At 42.4% G+C, this 19,296-nt stretch overlaps 1 protein-coding gene across 4 annotated transcripts in view; it reads right to left on the reverse strand.

Moving 5' to 3' along the window:
* The window catches only part of WAPL (WAPL cohesin release factor), a 1,161,107-nt gene that overhangs the window by 1,044,838 nt on the left and 96,973 nt on the right, over positions 1-19,296 (reverse strand). For 2 of the 4 annotated variants that reach the window (XM_085607305.1, XM_085607315.1), the window contains one exon: positions 12,153-13,202. In XM_085607305.1, the coding sequence (XP_085463431.1) occupies positions 12,153-13,202 (1,050 nt within the window). The remainder of the gene's footprint in view (positions 1-12,152; positions 13,203-19,296) is intronic. The other 2 variants (XM_085607324.1, XM_085607332.1) reach the window with 1 other exon arrangement.

The raw sequence follows: 19,296 nt of genomic DNA on the forward strand, positions 1-19,296 counted from the left end.
GGGGGCTGTCCGGAGCTAACCAAGAACTCTAAAGGGCTGACCCAAAGCCGCTCTGTATGCATTTGTTTGGGTTGTTCACGTGTTATCAGGTAAAGCTGTCTGCATCCAGGCAGAAAAATGGGTTAAGGGAGACTGCTGAAGAAAGAGCTGGGGTAGTCGAAAATAAATAAAGGAAAGAGAGCTGAGTGAAAAGTGGACGGTCAGAAACGCCATAATGATGCATCGTGGCAGGAGGGGGGGTCGGGGTCATACTAGCAATAATGACGAAGACAGGTTAACGGTTACGTAAATGAGAATGTCCAGTTTTTTAGTAGCGCTTAAGTTGGAGAATATCTTTCTATGGCTGCTAATTAGGAAAAAACAGCAGCTCAAGACAAATGGTGGGGGCGGGCACAGGAATGCAGAAGCCTCCCTGCGCGCCGCTGCTTGCTCCCGAGACACCTAGGCCATGGGAGTGAACGTTTACTGAAAACGCGGGACATGCACCCATCTTTGGCCATTTGCGTGCTTTCTTTATTGAAAGCCCCACGCAAAGGCCAGTGGAATGTGTGGGAGGAGGCCGACCCACACGGAGAAGTCTCTTGGAAGTTTGATTCCAAGAGGCCCTCTCCCAGAGCAGCCCATGCGCTGCGCTAGGCTCGACGTAAAAACAAAATGTTAAAACCGCTGAAATTCAACAGTCAATATTACTTCCACAAGAAATTGAGGAACAGCCATACAAGCCATAACTTGCACACCAAATACATTGCTTATTATCTAACAATATTTACATCAATATGTAATCCTAAAAAGCACAACCTAATTAAATAAACTCCACATTCAAACCAATTATAATCCTTTTCATAATATTAATGGGATCTGTAAAATTATTTAGGACATTTGAAGCTACATCGGTCACATCAAGAGTCAGGTTATGAGCATTGCATTTGATGAGCAAATTACCATTTGCATCACTAGTGTGAGAACTATGGATTGCTATAGTAACCCTAACTGGTTAATCTCAGTGGTGTTTAGGAGGAGTTTTAAAACCACAAGTTCACAGTAACATTATGTGAATAAAAAAGTGCACCAAAAAAGGAAATCAAAGCATGAGCTACAGTTTTCTGTAATAAGAAATGTACGGTAAAGAAAAAAAAATTCTTAGAAATTCCCTGAATAAACAGATGTTCAGTTGAAGGCACAAAGCATAGAAGGTAAAGAAAATTGCCTGTTTGCCTAAATGGACAACCAATAACCAACATCCGCCTTGCGTTATAATGGTTTCACACAACATAATTGATGAAATCACAAAAAAAGTGATAAGAACTTGTGTTTGAGACTGAAAGGGCAAAAATAAATTAACAAAAGAGAAATATGGACTGGTTTAAGATCGAAACACCTTTGTACTTGCTTATAAAGAGTTCTTTTACGACATTCAACACTACTGTAGAAACCAGAGCAGATATCCATGACACAGCAGTCACAGAATAATTGCCAATGACTAATATTCTGATCTAACTACAGATTAACTGCCTGTGTTCAGAGCATTTAGAAAAGGCACTCTGGAGTCTTAAAGTGAAGTTCACTAGGAGCATGCTTGAAGCAACACCTGCATCCCATCTGTTTTCTCTCCCATCTTGGAGAAGCTTAAGGACTTTGTAGAATGTAGTTCTAAAAATTAAATATTTACACACCTCATCATAATAGCCATCTTGTGGTAACACCTATGAAATATTCCATGTATAAGGACATGACCACATTCAAACAAGTATCCTGGGTCATTTTGGAAAGCTACCTCGCACCAAGTGACCGTCCAGTGTATGTGTGCATTACAAGCTATAATAACATATTAAGCACATCACTCGCAGTTCATTTTCTTCATCTAAAGGATCATGCCATACACAAGAATCAGGGAACCACTTCTAGAACCCACTCATCACAGATTTGGGATGGTCAGAAGGCTGGTCTGTGCAATCACCAACACACTGTACGAGGACTTTCATCGAGGAAATGTGCAACAAGCCTAAACATTCTCAGCTTCCCCACTGCCTCATTCATCATGAACGTTTTCAGGTGCATTTGCCGTACGGCTATGTTAAAATTAAGCGAAAATTAAATTACTTATTTCACTCTTAACTTAAATAAACTCTAAAACAAGGAGTTCAAAACGAAAGAATTTCTGGGTAGAAGACTGCCTACATGGCAACGGGTTCTCCAGGAGCAAAGGGCTCAATGTATAGGGAAAGGTTTCATTCTGCCTAAGAAAGTGACAGAATGTACTGCAATGTTTGGCTGTACTTAGTTGCACACTGTTCTCATTCAGAGGTACCAAGCTGTGTCTTTTACTTTATAAAAATAGTGCTAATGTGACATTAAAAAGAGCTGGACATTGACGAGGTCACTCATGCACAATTAGGTCAACCCTTTCATCACTTCCTTCGACTTCATTATTTCGAGATCAAATTCGTTAGTAATTAAAAATAGAACAACATCTGTGCCTAGTTCAAAAAAAGTCAACTGCACTTGGATTTAATTTTTTTTAGCCACGCCAAAATAACAAAAAGTGGCCAGCATGTGACTAACTACAATGATTCCATTTAGGGTATCTGCTTGCACATTTGGTATTTTTGTTTGGTGGACTACTATAATGGAACATATACAGGTATTCAGTTAATGATTGTGGACTAGATGTACTCTACAGAGGATACTAAACAATCCCTCAATTACTGTTCTAGTAGTACACTCACTGTATTGTTCATCTGCTAAACACTTTTCAGGTGTTCGTTCAAAGATGAATTCAAGGTCAAAAGCTCAGCGTTCAAGTTTCTTATGTTACGCAACAACTTTTGGGACAACAGACTGTCTCTGTAATATGCTTTTCCCCAAAGTAGTGATGCATATGTCACTAGAACGCAAACGATTGCAGCAATGGAACTCCTGTCATGTTAATCACGCTTTGTTCACCAGAGCAAAGACTGATGCCCAAAGTAAGCATGAATTTGTTTTCTGTGTTATCCGAGCACTGATACTACTGGACCTCCAAGCACTCACATGTAGTCATCTATATGGTACTACAAATATGTAGGGAGAACATGAAAAAGAAAATCTGGCGAGCCACTGGATGAGAGTCCATGAGCCAAGTGGTTGACCCTTCCAGTTGTGTGCTATGTTTGGAGACACACGAACCTACAAATGTGACACTGTCACATTTCCAGATAAACGTAAATTTCCTACAGTACCTGTTAAAACTTAGGGCAGAGTATCAAAATAGTTTGACAGAGCAAGGGCTTTTACATTAAAGTTTATATTAGATGGCTAGCTATTCCCTACAAAGCTTTCCTGTAGAGGAACCAAGGTACTGCTGTCTTCCCAGGGCATGAAAACATTTCCTGGTAGAGGTGGGTGAGCCACTGAAAGCTCAAGCCAAATGCCTGCCTCTGCTTGAGGTCCACTTGAAACCCGGAGCCCCAAACGAGCCAAGGGGACAATGTGACCTACTAATTATAGTTGCTGACCAAGCAACTCAAGGAACCAGATTAAATTCTCCGCCTTCGCTCAGCATCCTGGGACTCCCACCAAATCTCCATGTGCATATAACAACTAGCCTGTCTGTCGTGAAGCACCCCAAGTCCTTGAGCAACTTTTAAGCTATGCCTAAAGTAAAATGTGGATTGTACCAGTCATGTATGTTCTAATCTCATCCTTCAAGAATTAAGGAAAAAACGTTACCCTTTGATGTCAAATTCTGGGATAGATCCTGGCTTCCCTGCTTCACTAAACTGTGTAACCCTAGGAAAATATTTCATTTTGCCAAGTCGCCTCTTCACTCATTAGCACATATGAACGCACCTTCAAATAAGTGAGTTCAGGATGGGTGCTGAATAAAAACCTTAGGTTTGATTTAATAGCCCATAATGAAGCTCCATCTATAATAAGAATATAGGTCATATAGAGGGTACACATCACTGGATTTCCCATCTATCTACACAGAAGTGAAATCATGGGTTTCCCGGCCACGGAACCTTGTGCTCCTCCCAGACCTAATTGACAGCAGCAGCGTGGATGTACCAAAGGTATAACAAAGGCGTACCAAAGACGAGCCCATCTGCACCAGTCTGTGTCTGGACCAGCACAGCACCAGGAACTTTGACTCCCCATCCACACACACCGATACTCTGCTGCACTGCTACAGTTCTTAACCCTGGCTGCTACTTGCTGCCACAACATACTGAAGTGTTCACACGCGCCTCTTGCAACTTCTGATGCACTCTCTCTTCCACACCCTACACACACCACACACCACTCCTGCACCAACCGCACCCAGCACCCACTCATTCACACGAACCAGCAAACCGCTCATACTCACACAGACCTAACTCCCAAACATGCCATGCTCACATGAATGCTCGACACCTACTCGTTCACAAACATGCCACGGTGCTCTGGGACCTACTGTACAACAGCTCTACGGACCTGCTCTTTCACACGGAAAGATGGCTAAACCAAACCTCGGCATTGGACATCACTACAACCATTCTCGCAGGCTACATTGTAAGGCAAGACATCAGCACAAGCGCGGAGGTGGAGTCGCCACCATATTCAAATATATTATCAGCTACACCACGTAAAAAAACACCCTCAGCAGCACGAACACCTCACATTCAAGATATGCATCCCAGCCAACTTCTCCCTGGGCAGAACCTTTGTATACAAAACCACCTGGACTTTACGCAAATTTCGCCAGAGGCACACTGACTTTGTCGCATCCATCATCAATGCCAGCAGCTCCATCCTCCTCAAAAACTAACTTTCACCTAAAACACCAGACCCACTAAACTGTGCGGCCCTTCTAGAAAATCTCTGAAACCTTGGCCTCAACCCAGCACATTACTGAACCCCACCCGCAGGACTGGACATCCTTTGGACCTACTTTTCTCCTCAATCAGGAACATCAAAATTGACAAGTCAGCAACTATGAACTGGACAGACCACGTCCTTGTCAGTTTCATCATACCCACCCCGCACAATCACAAACCTAACACCACCAGAACTGCCCACTGAAGCTGGAAAAGCATCTCATAAGAGAAGAGGGATTCCACCTTCTCCGAGCAGACCAGCAACTTGCTGAAAGCCATCAAAAACGTTAATAGCTGGATCACCACATGCACCAACACCCTGACTCCCCTCAAGCACAACCCAACAGCAAAAGCCCGACCACAGGCCAGCTGGAACACAGAGGAACTAAAGTCTGATGAAACAACTGCCTGCAACTGGAGCAGAAATGGAGAACAAGTCAAGACACCACAGAAGAAGACTTCAATTAAATCAGCCCTAAAACACTACCACCCGCAGATACCGAACACCAAGAGCACAGGTCGCATCTATGTCAGCATCAACGGCAGCACTAACAGCAGCTGGTTAATCTTCGCCATCAAAGATTTCACCGCACATCCTTCCGCCTCCAGCAACATCAGCCCTCACAAGAACTTTCCAATAATCTCTGGAAATTCTTCTTTAACAAAATAACCACCATATACAGCAAATACAACACTCAACCAGATCCCATAAATGTTGCAACTTAACTTCCCATCACGGCCGATGAACGAACCCTGACCTCATGGCCTGTAGATACACTCGTCCAATGTGGGGCTACCATGACGACCATCGACTTAAGGGCTTTATCTGCCCCTGGTCCACATTATACCTTCACCAAAGGCCTACTCTCAATCAGCGAAGCACAAACACCCATCAACTCAGCCACATTATTGGACACCTGGAATCACGCCCCTGCTCAAGAAAACATCCGTGGACCTAGCCACACTTTCCAACTACATACCCATCTTTCTCATACCATATTCGGCAAAAGTCTTAGGGAAACAAGAGAGTGTGCTTATAGGTTTCAGAGATTCTCTGCTTTAGGGAAAGAATGCAAAACAGAGGACAAATCTGGTCAGGCAAGCACACATTCCCATTGAGTAGGTATCTTTAGTTTAATCTTCAGTTCTGGTCAAGTAGATTAAAACTTATCACAGTTTAGCCACCAAGCTGATCACTGTTGCTTTATTTTTAGGTCGCAAAAGACACACAATTGATGTCTGAGAATACCTGGCGCACTTAGGGCGAGAAAGCAAAAGCCACACAATTGGTGGACGGAATGCAGACCAAATCAAAACATTCAACCGCAGTCAAGAGATCGGGGTTAAATCCATCATTCTGTTGCTCACCATGCCACCCCAGTTTAGACCTAGCCATATGCAAATCAGTCTTGACCCTGTGCCTCATAGGAACAGTCCAGCCCGAAGTGACAAGCCAGGTACTTCCTGGACCGGAAACATATGGCTGGGTCCAAACTGGAATGGTATGGTTAGTAAAAAAAACGATTGATTTAGGCCTAGATCTCTCTACTGGGGTGAATGTATGACGTTCTTCTACATTCTGTCCATCAATTGTTCTTTTTGTCATTTTTAGGTCGAGCATTCAAGACCTCTTGTAAATACTTTAGAATATACTTATCCGTGTATGTACTTTTTTTTTTCTGTTCAACTGCCTCTATTTAACTGTCTTGATAAAAAACGATCAATAGGTCAGTAAATACCCAAATAGCTTTCTGCTTGGTCAACTGCCTCTATTGAACTAACTTGAAAGAAAACCACCAGTAGAGGTCTGTAAAATACCAGAATTGCTTTCTGCGGAGGGACTTTTAAAAAATAAATAAATACATTCTGGCAACTGCCTCCATTTAACTTTCTTGATCGAAAATGACCAACAGAGGTTAGTAAAATACCAGAATCACTTTAGCCTTCTCTAGATTCCAGTCCATAGAAATAGTCTTCTACGAGCACCCGTAGACAATATTTTTTTCAAATCCTGTATTTTCAGTGATATGACCACCGAAGGCCCTGATTTTATATCAAAGAGAGCTTTGGACTATAATATTTCCAGCTGAAAGGCAATATTTCTCTCCATGTGTTCCCATACCTAGCGTAGCACGCTGTTAGGTGCTTACTTTCCCTCAATGTTAAAGAACAGTAGATATTTCAGCACCCACGCTAAGGTGCTGCATAGCTAAATAGATATAAGGTCCCAAACGAGACCGATTGCATTTAAAATGCTTGTTTAAAAGGTACACCATCCAGCATACAGGCACAACTGAAACAATTGGCTGACAGATTTGTCCATTCCCCACAATTCCTTTAAACTTATAATCGCATGCCTTTTCTAGAAGGTCTATTTTTTTTTACCATGACAGCAATCAAATCTACTTGTAAAGGTATATAAGGCCTCAGAGCCTAATTTATTATAAGCCTTTCCTAGACAACCTGTAAATGCATCTTCAAGCAGAAATAACATATAACAATGTATTTAAAGTCCTCTCTAGAAAGCACTTCATTTGTAAGATCTAGTGAGCATTTTGCAATAAAATTTTCGGTCAAAGAAAGTAGCAATTGATTACCCCAAAAAAACAACTCGTTGAACAAAGCTGGTTCACAGTCTCTTAAAAGATCAATGGACTACAAAGATAAATAAAATGCAAGCTGAACCAAAAAAAGAAAAAAAGTTGACCCTTCGACAAGAGTGCGTTATTTAGCATTTGCCTAAATATTTTTTTTTACTTATTTTTTTTCAAATTCATGGTACAAGTATTGTGTGCCTGCAGAGGGTTGCGGCATAACATCCAGAATCAAGACAGCAAAAGCTTTAAACAAACAGCATCCACAGCAACAAGCAATGCAAAGCCAATAGGTCTTAACTATGCAACAGCTTTTGGTTTGTAAATGTCGTGCTGCTGTGGAGCAGGGCTGAGAGTTAGAAGGAAAAAAAAAGGCTATACAACAAGCCAGCACTGACCATGACGGGCAGAAATAAGTTTTAGTATTGGGTAATTTTCTGCCTTCATAAAAAAAAAAAAAAAATCTGGAAGAAATTACAACAACATCTTGTCAGCAAATATGAATCAACAGGGAATTTTTTTTAATGCGGAACAGGAAATGTAAGCTAATGGAGGAGGTTGAAGGGAAAAACACAAATTAAGCAATAACAAAAATTATAAAAACTGCCACTCAAACAGGTGCCAGGGCTGTAACCTACTGGAAGTGGTATGAAGCTGTCAAAATCTAGAAGGATGGTGGTGATGTCTGAAACTCACAAGTACATAAAAGGCACTCAAAGAAAAAACAACTCAATTGTTTAATTATCTTACAATCCCCCCCCTGCCCCCACGCTGAGGTTCAACTTTTTGCTCCCAAATGAAGATGACACTAAAAAGGCCGGAGGAAGGTGGGGGCAAAAAGGGCAACGAGCAGCGAGGAAAGGGAAAGAGCAGACAGGACAAGCAACAACATAGCCGCAGGGCACGAAAAATGTGGGAGAGGGAGGGAGAAAGGTGCAAGTAGATGAGGGAAAAAAGTACTTCAAAGTGGCCAGCAGTGGAACAATACTGGGCTAACCAAAGAAGCAAAAGACATGAGTGACTTTGAAGCCAAGCAATAGGCGGGCTCTAAAACCCCTGTATGTACCCAAAATGTGCAACAGCGTGTGCTCAGTCTGAGGTGAAATCTAAAGTAAAGGGCATGGGGAGGTGAGGGGAGGGAGCATACTGTCAGAGGTGAGTGCGTGCATCAAAAATACAGAAGGGCAAAAAAGAAAAAACAGACAGGGCCCCTAAAACATTTAGATGTGCAAGGGTGAAGCCAGGAGTATGTCTAAAATAAGGGCAGGAATGTGCCCTGCTTGAGTGAATGCAGCCCTTACCACAAAGGACCTTTACAACGCAGGTACGCAATTGAACATTTACCAAGTAGGCAAGCTGGGAAAAAAACATACTGCTAGACTTGGCCATTTCTACAGGGTCACTTGTAAACTTTGCCTTCACTCCTCCTATTTTCTGAACTGGTTTCTGTTGGCCATAGAACTCAAGAGCGATTTACCAATGCTAGCCAGTGCTAAAAAGCTTGTGTGCTCTCCTTTAAACATGGTAGAATTGGCTTACACCCAGTTGGCACATTTAATTTAGTTGTAAATCTCTAGTAAAGTGGTACAACATGTACCAAGTGCCTGCCAATTAAATGCTACCAATGGGCTTGCAGCACTAATTGTTCCACCCACTTAAGTAGGCCTTTAAAACATGTTTCAGACCTGCCATTGCAGCCTGTGCTTGGTTTTAAACTGTCATTTCGACCACGCAAAAATAAAATTTTGCCAGGGCTAAACTTATTTCAATACATACAAGTCACCCCTAGGGTAAGCCATAAACTGCCCTTTGGGCAGGGTGCATTGTATTTAAGAAGTTGGACATGTACTTACGTTTTACATGTCCTGGTAGTGAAAAGACTCCTAAATTAGTTAGGCAAACCTCTCCCATAAGATATTATTGGCATACCTTATTACACTTAAGTGATAACTTTTGATTGGGATCAAGTGGAAAAATCATGTTTGGTGTTTGAGGAATTGGAATATAGACCCTTCTTTTGGGTCCAGTCGGATTTTAAATCACAATTCTGAAAATTACAAAGTTGCCATTTTCGTGTCCTAACCAGTTGGTGCTTGCAGCCTGTTCCTGGGTCACATGACTGTAGTTTGCAGTTTCCCTTTGTGTATTCTTCAGAGACAGCATAACAAAACTCCAGAATCTTCTCCTACTTCAAGGAAGGCACCAGATATAAAAATGGGTCTGCGGATCCTACTCTTCAGATCACTTTTGGACTTTTGCAAGACTTGGAAGAACTGCTCTGCTGCCTAAGGATTGGACCTGCACCTTGAACCCAGGACTACCACAGTGACACCTAGTGCTAGTTATCTGGCCTCCTGATCAAACCCTCAGTGACAGAAAAGGCTTCAACCATCTTGAACCCTGCACCTGGACTTTGCCTGCTGTGAGTCCTTGCCCCCCAAGCCCCCCCACTCAAAGTGCTGCATCCCCAGTCCTGGACCCCTGGGGCTAAAGTGGTTCTTCCAACCAAGCTGTAGTCTAATCAGAACTGATGCAGTTCTCTGCAGCACCTCATCAAAACTAATGCAGCACGATGCAAAACTGTATTGCAGCTTGCACAGCTCATCAGAAAAGGCACGACGCATCCTTGAAAAAGACCTCACATCGCTTTGAGACCGCCGCTGCACAGCCCCAAAGTTACGCAACCAGGATTTAAGGTACATTTGAGCGGGACTAACTTGGTCACTCTATCCGGCCTGCCCTCCATCGTGGTCAGCCTGAACTTGGGACTTTGTCCCAGTCCGGTGCAAACCGGTAACCACAGTTGGCGCTATCTGCTTTTAAGCACTAAGCTACCAGAGGGTTAAGCACTGGTTAATTTAGTGACTTCTGTGGTTCAACCTGATGGGGATTGTGGTTGTTGCTTGAGAAAGATACACACCCTCCTCAAGCAACAGCCCAATTTCTCACATACTTTTTAATAATAAAAAAAGTGATTAGGGTTCAGCTGGGAGTAGAGGTATAGGAAGGTACAAGTGATATTAGGGTTCAGGAGTGGGTAGAGGTAAAAGGGGGCATGGGTACTTTTAGGGTTTGGGAATGGGTAGAGGTAAATGGAGGTATGGCTGATTTTACAGCTCATGGGTGGTTGGAGGTAAAGGGAGGAAGTGTGATTTTAGGGGTTGGTAGGTGTAAAGAGGTAAGCCAGAAACACTTTTTGAAAAAAACTCATGTTTGATAAATAAAACTCAAAATTATAAAAAGAGAACCAACAAATAAGAAAATGTGACTCATCTGGAAACGTTAATTCAGATAAATAAACTGTATGGCAACAGTCAAACGAAGGGAGTAGGTTTACAGCCTTATCAATTAAACAGACGCGAGGGCCAAATGTAAGTTACAGACAGTGGTCACAGCCGATAGTTTCTTTATTGCTCGTTTTTTCACGTTCAGCTCTTGGAAATACCAGGAACCACGAGCCTCAACTTTGGCAAGTTCAAGTTGTCTGCAAGCAAAAACAAAAGGAAAAAAGCAATCCGAGCACAAGCAGCGTGGAAGACCACTAACAACGAAATCAATAAGTGGTTGATCTGTTCCAGTTCCAGAGAAGAAAACAAACACATTGAGATAAAGTGAAGCGACATGCACTGGCCAGTGAAAAGGAAGAAAATGAGCGAGACAGTGAAGCCAAGCAATGCTAACTAGAGGGTGGGCCAAAAGTTCCTTTTTATATTTTGATTTTTTTTTTTTAAATAAAGAAAACAGATTGACGCAAGGGACAGCACGTGCACAGTCTCAGGAGAGAACTAAAAATGAAGAGGAGACTCCCAACTTTATCTTCTGTCTCAGGCAATGACATTCCAGTGACAAAACGGCTAGCTGAAAGGGAATCGGGACACCTGCTGGACATCTCACTGCTGAATCAAGAGTACTATCATCTTAATAGATGCTCTTTCCAGGTCTACTTGAAAAAGACCTCTATGTACTAGACCAGTTTACAATGACTAGAAAATTGTCTGCCCTGTCCATGGACGAGGGATAAGCACACCTGAAATTCTCTTCGAGGACACCTTACACGGAGGCATTACAGGTGGTGCGTAATACCATTTCTTATTTGCATATTTAACCAGACATGGTGTAAGAAAAAAAGCTGTGTTTTCCATGCTGTGTAAGTAAATAAGAAAAATCCATTTAAACACTGGGAATGAGAGCTGCTCTGGTACTTTACAAAAAAACAGACTCTTGGAAAAAAATGGTGACATTTCTTGCTAAAAGAGAGAAATTTTCAGTGTTCTCAGGAAAGATCATAAAATTAACTGCTGGTTATGGCCTTTAAGGCAGTGTAATAACGGCACAGTATGAAACTCAGTGACATTTGCTTGCTTTCTTTTACTACTACTTACCCGGTCCTCCTGACTTACGCGAGCAGACTGAAAGTTTAAGCATCTGGATTCTGGACTGATTGAACAAGATTTATTTAACAACCAGTCTAATGCCATTTTAAATCTGTCTTTGTATTGTTTTTTACTGTGTCGAACAGACAACTGGAATGGCAACTGTATAAGTAGCAGGACAAATGAAATTACCAAATTAGTAGTGATTCCATTTTAGTAGTAATGCCATTTCTATATAAATACATTTTTTTATATTTGAGAAAAGGCACATATATTTGTGTTAGGAATGCCTGCACAACTCCAACTTGGTCTGACTCAATAGAGTATCAAAGACTGAGACTAGCACTCACCTAAATTGGCAGTGGATTGTCTCGCATGTAAATTTGCATATGCTTCTGATCTCAATGGAAGAGAGGCGGATGGTGTTTTTGCCATTCTTTCTTTCTTTTTAGCTTTGACTTCTGCCATGTGCCAGTCGCCGTCTTCTTCCTCGTCACTTTCACTTAGGTCATCAAAACCAAAATATTTTATTCTATAGCTGGAACGGCCGGGAATTTTAGACCCCCCTTCACCACCACCACCCTCGTCCTGGTCTTCAAACCCAAAAAACTCCAGTTTGGCATCCTTTTTTGATTTTGAATGGCTAGGTCGAAATCTGGTATACGTTTTGGTGGTCGCAGTATCAGCTTTTTTACGGAGACGCCCAGCTTCTCCTAAATCAGTAGTAGCTGTTGTAGTTAAATCATCTATACTTCTATCCAGGGTATCCTGTATTGTCACATTACAAACAGACAAACAAGATGGATGGAGGACAGTGTAGTCTCGAGTCCGCCCACTTGTCCTGACAGCACTACTTATAGCACCTTTTTTTGCAGTGTTCAACTTACTTTTGTCGGACTCATCTGACTTGGCCACAGAATGAATTGTGCCGTCCATTACTTTGTCAAAATCAGCTGTTCCGTGAGACTGCTTTCCTTTGCTGGGCCTACAGTAAGTTCTGCAATTGCTAAGTTTCACAACACTTTGCAGTTCATCATCACCATCATCTTCAAATGCCTCTTGTGGATGGTCCTGATCATTTGTGTTTGTTACACCATCCACTTGGCTTTTTGTCTCAGAATTCCCACTGCTAAATTCAAACTGAATTTCATCTGTTCTTACATCTTCATGGTCTTGCTCATCCCAGTCGTATTTTGTAGTCCTTAAAGATTCTTGCGTTTGAGATATTCCTGATGGAGATTGTGGCCTCTTTCCTGCATGCGAGTCGGAGGGGTCATCGTCCAACTGGACATCTGAGTTTTGTTCAACTGCTGCAGTTTCAACTGGATGTTTCTCACTGTTGTCTTTAGCATTCACATAGGAATAATTATTTTTCTCCTCTTGGTTTAAATGAGGTTTATCTACAAAAAAAGGATAATAAACCAGGTTAATTTTAAATGCACATGAGAAAAACTTCATTTTGAAAATAAAAGTAATGAGGACATCTAATACACCAGCGGTTGTGATGCAATTTTATGTCATCACTGACAAGCAGTTCATCAAACGCAAAAAAAGAATTGCTACAATCCTGTGATGCCAGATATACTTTTATGAAACGCCAGGGGAATGCTGATTTCAGATCAAAGACTCTTCAATAAAAAGCACTGACAAAGGTCCCGGTTCAGTGTATAGTGTCAAATATATATATCCCCACTATATGCTTACAGTACAAACTTGAAATTTGAAAGATTCCCTGATGTGGCGGTCTACTATAGCCTTAGAGCCTGACGTAGCTGGCTCTACTAGCCATTAAGGGCCTGCACCAGAGGTAAAAGCCCGAGCCTTAGTCGAGGGCCTTTAACAAGGGAGCTGGTCTTTAAAGGCCGGTAGAGCGAACTACATCGGGCTCTAAGGTTATTAGAACATTCTGCCCATACAGGGCAGAATGTCCTAATTTGTAAAACAAAGGCCTCAAGGAGCCCAAGGGGGTTTAAATCCCCTTGAGCTCTGAAGTTTTTGTTCACAGCAACAGCTGTGAACAAACATTGGAATGTTGCTGCTCTGGGCTTCTACCAGCCATTAGAAGCCCGGACCACTCCATTGTCTTCCATAGTGAGCTCGACATACCTATTTCCGAATAACAGCTGGGCAATGGACTTTAATATTTTTATTATTGGGGGTGGGGGGGGGGGGGGAATAAATACCTAACCAAGGACTCAGGCAGATACAGCGCTACAATGTCAATCACACAACTTATAACTACAATTTTTTGAAAGGAGAGTAGCCGAAGTGCGGCAAAATAGATGGTGTTGTTTAAAGATGGATTATAAATAAATGAAAGACCATTTTGAACCAGTTGTGTCACTGAGGAACTATTTTTAGGTGGATGTGACCAATGTGCGCAGACTTTGTGCACTCAAAGTGTACTGAGTCAATGGGTAAAGAGGGCTGACCCTTTGATCCATGCAGAATGGTGCGGTGGGCGGAAGTCAAATGTGATTGACAGTTTAACAGTCCAACAGATTAAGCCAGCTGACCAATAACTCCTCTGTATCTGTGTTTATAAGTCCTCAAAGGCCAAACCATAATAAAAATAAAATATAGAACTACAGTGAGAACTGCGCTCTAGATTAATGTCAATCCTGGGAAAAAATGGCAAAGTGTGAGCCCAGCCAGAACATAATTTCAATTTCACGATTGCTTTCCAATAAAAAAAAAAAAAAAGGGCATACACCCTTCAGATAAGTAAACATTGCTATAATGGGAAAGCAGATGAGTGAACATGGACTTTGGGGCCAACTCCTAAATTAACTAAATTGGTACTTTACACCCCCTAGAACGCCCTCATAAGGAGGCTGTGTTGGCATGCTTGGAGGGTCATCCAAACCGTTCAACTTCATAAAACAACTGATTCTAAACCAAGGGACTGGGGTACTTAAACGCACAGAGGTTACTTGTAAACATAAAAAACAAGCATTGAAAATGCAATAGGTCTCGCCTTTGATTAAGTTAAAGCCATTTGCTTTGCCAATAGTATTGTATAGCAAAGCAAATGGCTTTAACTTAATGAACGGCGAGACCTGTTACATTTTTAATGCTCGTTTTCTGGTGTACTCTGGTGGTGATTTGGTCTGCCCAACCACATGCTTTGTTGGTGTTGTCTGGAGGGGGATATGTTATGAAAAATGGGTGTGTGCCACTGAAATTTGTCAGAGTGGGTTATGTTCGAAAGACTGCCCCATCACTTGCTGAGTGGTTCCCAAGGCAAGGGACAAATCGCAGCTAAAAGCTACAACAACAAAAAACAGAATGAAGCACTTAAAAAGAGAGTGTATACATAATAGAAGCACAACATACGACAGAAAGAGGCCAGAAGACAGAGAAAAATACAAGGTTCATGAACCAATAATTTGCTCACAGCATTGCTGCAGATGGTTTGAAATGCTGTGGGAGGTTCAAAGGTGGCCCTAGGTATGGTTTAGTATTGGCCGAAATAACTGTCCCGGGCTTCCTGGTAGTCCCGGAGTGATACCGGAAGCCAACCAAAACAATTTCATAAGTGGGAGCAGAAGGCAAAATTTCAATCCACAAATCAACACTCTTTCCTCCATCTCTCTGAACCAAGACCACCATACGGATCTTGGGGCCCTGGCCAATTCAAGACTTGGCTACTGCAACGCCCTACTCCTTCTTCCAAAAGACATCATGCAGGGAGGCTCATCTTTACTCTAAATATACACAACTAAATCCTACATTGGAAGTATATCGCAGATAGGGGGGAACCTCCTTCCGGATCATGGACTGTTTCCAGCCTTGGAGATTTGTGTGAGAACCTAATGCATTCTGGGAGTCGTAGTCTTGCTCTGTTTCCATGGGACAAATTAGACTGACAAACCTAAAAACAATCATTTGTAGGTGAAGAGGTGAGACCTGGAGATAGGTGAACCGTAAAAGATTATTCATGCTGATATCTTGATCACCAATCTTGCTGCTACTCTGCTCATTTGCACAATCTGTTAATCTTGCACTTTCTACTTCGTGAACTGTCTGTATTGTATTTTATCCTGCATCGCATTTTGTTTTAACATTGTTTGGCTGCTCCAATGTAGTATTCGTTTTTTAAACATACGTTTTTACCTGCATTGTATTGATTTCGTCCTCACGAAGGGGAAGTTTACTCTGTGTTCGGGGAAAACAGGAAGTGGGGAATATATTTTACTGTGACCCGCCATTTTGACAAAGCGCGGTCTAGTCGTCACTACGACGGAGGAGATAAAACTGCGCGCTGCGCTAGCGCGCAGCTGAACCGTAAAAGATTATTCATGCTGATATCTTGATCACCAATCTTGCTGCTACTCTGCTCATTTGCACAATCTGTTAATCTTGCACTTTCTACTTCGTGAACTGTCTGTATTGTATTTTATCCTGCATCACATTTTTTTAACATTGTTTGGCTGCTCCAATGTAGTATTCGTTTTTTAAACATACGTTTTTACCTGCATTGTATTGATTTCGTCCTCAAGAAGGGGAAGTTTACTCTGTGTTCGGGGAAAACAGGAAGTGGGGAATATATTTTACTGTGACCCGCCATTTTGACAAAGCGCGGTCTAGTAGTCACTACGACGGAGGGGATAAAACTGCACGCTGCGCTAGCGCGCAGCGGACACGCGCAGCGGGCGCGCCGAAGGCAAACCCGTCTGCGCCCATCCGCGCCTTGGACGCGCTGGACCCTGCCGAACATCTTAGTAGAGGTAAGATACCTCCTAATAACCTTAGTCCCCGTGTTAAGTACACTATTGATGACCTTAACAATCTTAATAATGTGGAGAACTGTTGTCCCCACTCTCTTTCAGTTGGCCCCATGGCAGCATGGAGTTGTGACATGTGCCACTGGTCCCTCCCTCCTCCTCAGTGCATTGTGCACCATCCTTTTTTAGGGGAACAAATAACCGTTCAAAATATACCCTTGAGTTCTTATTCTAATAATGATCTTAAACTGATGCTTTTAAATACGCGTTCTGTAAGGCAACATGAATATCAAATCTTGGATCTCCTCTCAGACTCTAAACCTGACGTGTTATTTATTACTGAAACATGGTTACATGAAGACTCTAACCCTACTATTGCCAATACCATTCCCACGGATTACCTTATGGTTAGGAGTGACCGTGTAGGGGGACGCGGAGGAGGAGTTGCAATCATTTATAGAAATATATTTACCTGCTCCATACTTCCCAAGTTGAATTTGGTGAAAACGGAAAGCTTGAGTTTTCTTCTAAAAATCTCCCCACAGTATTCTATTGCCGGGGCTTTTATCTATCGGCTGCCTGGGCAGGCCACTGGTTTTTTAGAGAGTCTGAATTTTGCCATTTCTTCCCTGGCCGCCAATTATGATCACTGCTTAATCTTAGGGGATTTTAACATACATATGGATGCACCCCTTAATTTAGATTCAACTAAGCTGTATGACTCTTTAAACATGCTTCATCTTTCTCCATATGTCACTCAGTCTACCCATGATAAGGGACATACATTAGATCAAGTTTTTTCCAATAAACCAATTGAAATGGATACACCTTTTCCTGTAGCATGGTCGGATCATTTTTTACTTACTTTTAGTATTAAAAAACCACTTGCTACAATAGCTAAGGCCTATGCACCACGTACAAATAATTTCAGGTCATTTAAATCAATGACCCCGGCCGCCGTCCGATCCTTTCTAGAAAGACATCCCCTCTCATTTAAGGACAACCTGGCAACTGATGTATCCTTGTTAGAGAACTGGCTTGAATCATGCGTTAATAATTTGGCCCCCCTCCAAACCCGAGTTGCCAATAGAGGCCGACCAACTGCACCCTGGTTCACTGAAGATCTTAGGAAAAATAGGAGCCATTGTAAACTACTAGAAAGGTTATGGCGACAAGATTACGACATGTGTACTAAGCAAACCTATAAGAACGCTTTAAAAGCATACTACTGTAATATTCGCATAGCCAAAATGAATTTCCTCAATACGAAAATTGAACAGGCAGCCAATAAAAGTGCCGAACTCTTTAGGGTTGTAAAAGACTTTACGTCCCTCAATGTTTTAAAAAATCCTTTTACCCCTACCAAAGCATGGACAGAGGATATCGCCTTATTTTTTTTCAATAAAATTGCTTCTCTACAAGCTTCTTTTGAAGGGGTGAGCCCTAACTGCGATTTGGAGCTAGACCGGCTGCTCCAGCAACTTCCCCTTGCTAACTGCCTACTTCATATCCCTGCTATCCCCTTAGAGAACTCCTTACATCTTCGTTCTCTAAAGTCTGGCTCCCCAGCTGATCCCTGTCCAGCAAAAATCCTGGCCGCTATTGCGGAGGTTATCAATCCTGCAGTCAATAAAATCTTGAATCTTTCACTCTCCTCGGGGACCTTTCCGGAGCAATGGAAATTGGGTAAAATTCTTCCCCGGTTAAAGAAACCCTCTGCGGACCCCTTAAAGGCCAGTAATTACAAACCCATTTCATTACTTCCGGCTTTATCTAAAATCCTGGAGACATATGTTAATCATATTCTCGGAGAATTTATAGAATCCAACAACATTCTACATTCCAGTCAGTCTGGTTTCTGTGCTAACTATAGCACCGAAACCGATCTCCTTGAGATCTGAGTTGATAACAGTCACTCAAAGGCGGGCGAGCAGTGTTGGTCCTGCTCAACCTATCGGCAGCTTTCGATACCGTACCTCATGACCTTCTTCTTGATAGTCTCTGGAGGTGCGGTATTGGGCACACCGCCTTACATTGGTTCAGATCTTATTTAACTAACCGACAGCAAACTGTTTGGTCCCCCCCTTTTGAGGCCGACATTAAAGCTATGAATGTAGGAGTCCCCCAAGGCTCAACCTTGAGCCCTACACTGTTTAATGTGTATGTTGCTCCTCTGGCACTGTTGGTTGAATCCTTCGGCGCCAGAATCGTCTCTTATGCAGACGATACTCAACTGCTTTTCACTTGTGCCAAGGGCAAAGTCTTGGACGGGCTGTCCATCAAGCGCTGCCTCGCGGCAGTTTTCAGCTGGTTTAACACTAACCACCTGAGATGTAACTCGGATAAATCAGAAATGATTTTCTTTGGCGGGGCACCTGATGAAAATTGGCGTGATTGGTGGCCTTCAAATATGTCTCCGCCCGCCGACCTGGCTACCACGGTCAAGAACCTGGGGGTGAAACTTGATAATAAGCTTTCCATGAATGCCCAGGTTCAGTCAGTGGTAGGCACTTGCTTTGGCTTACTCAGGATGATGCGTAACTTTCTTCCACTGCGCTCTCAATCGCATAGAAGGACAGTCGTCCAGGCTTTGGCATTATCTCGCCTTGACTATGTGAATGTTCTGTATCTTGGTCTACCTGAATATCTTCTGAATCGTCTCCAGGTGGCTCAAAATGCTGCTGCTCGAGCGATCTTTCTTGCCGATCGTCGTACTCATACGACCCCTCTTTTGAGAACTCTTCACTGGCTTCCTGTACGCAAGAGG

This window comes from Triturus cristatus, chromosome 1_2 (genome assembly GCF_964204655.1).
Source record: "Triturus cristatus chromosome 1_2, aTriCri1.1, whole genome shotgun sequence".
Lineage (NCBI taxonomy): Eukaryota > Metazoa > Chordata > Amphibia > Caudata > Salamandridae > Triturus > Triturus cristatus.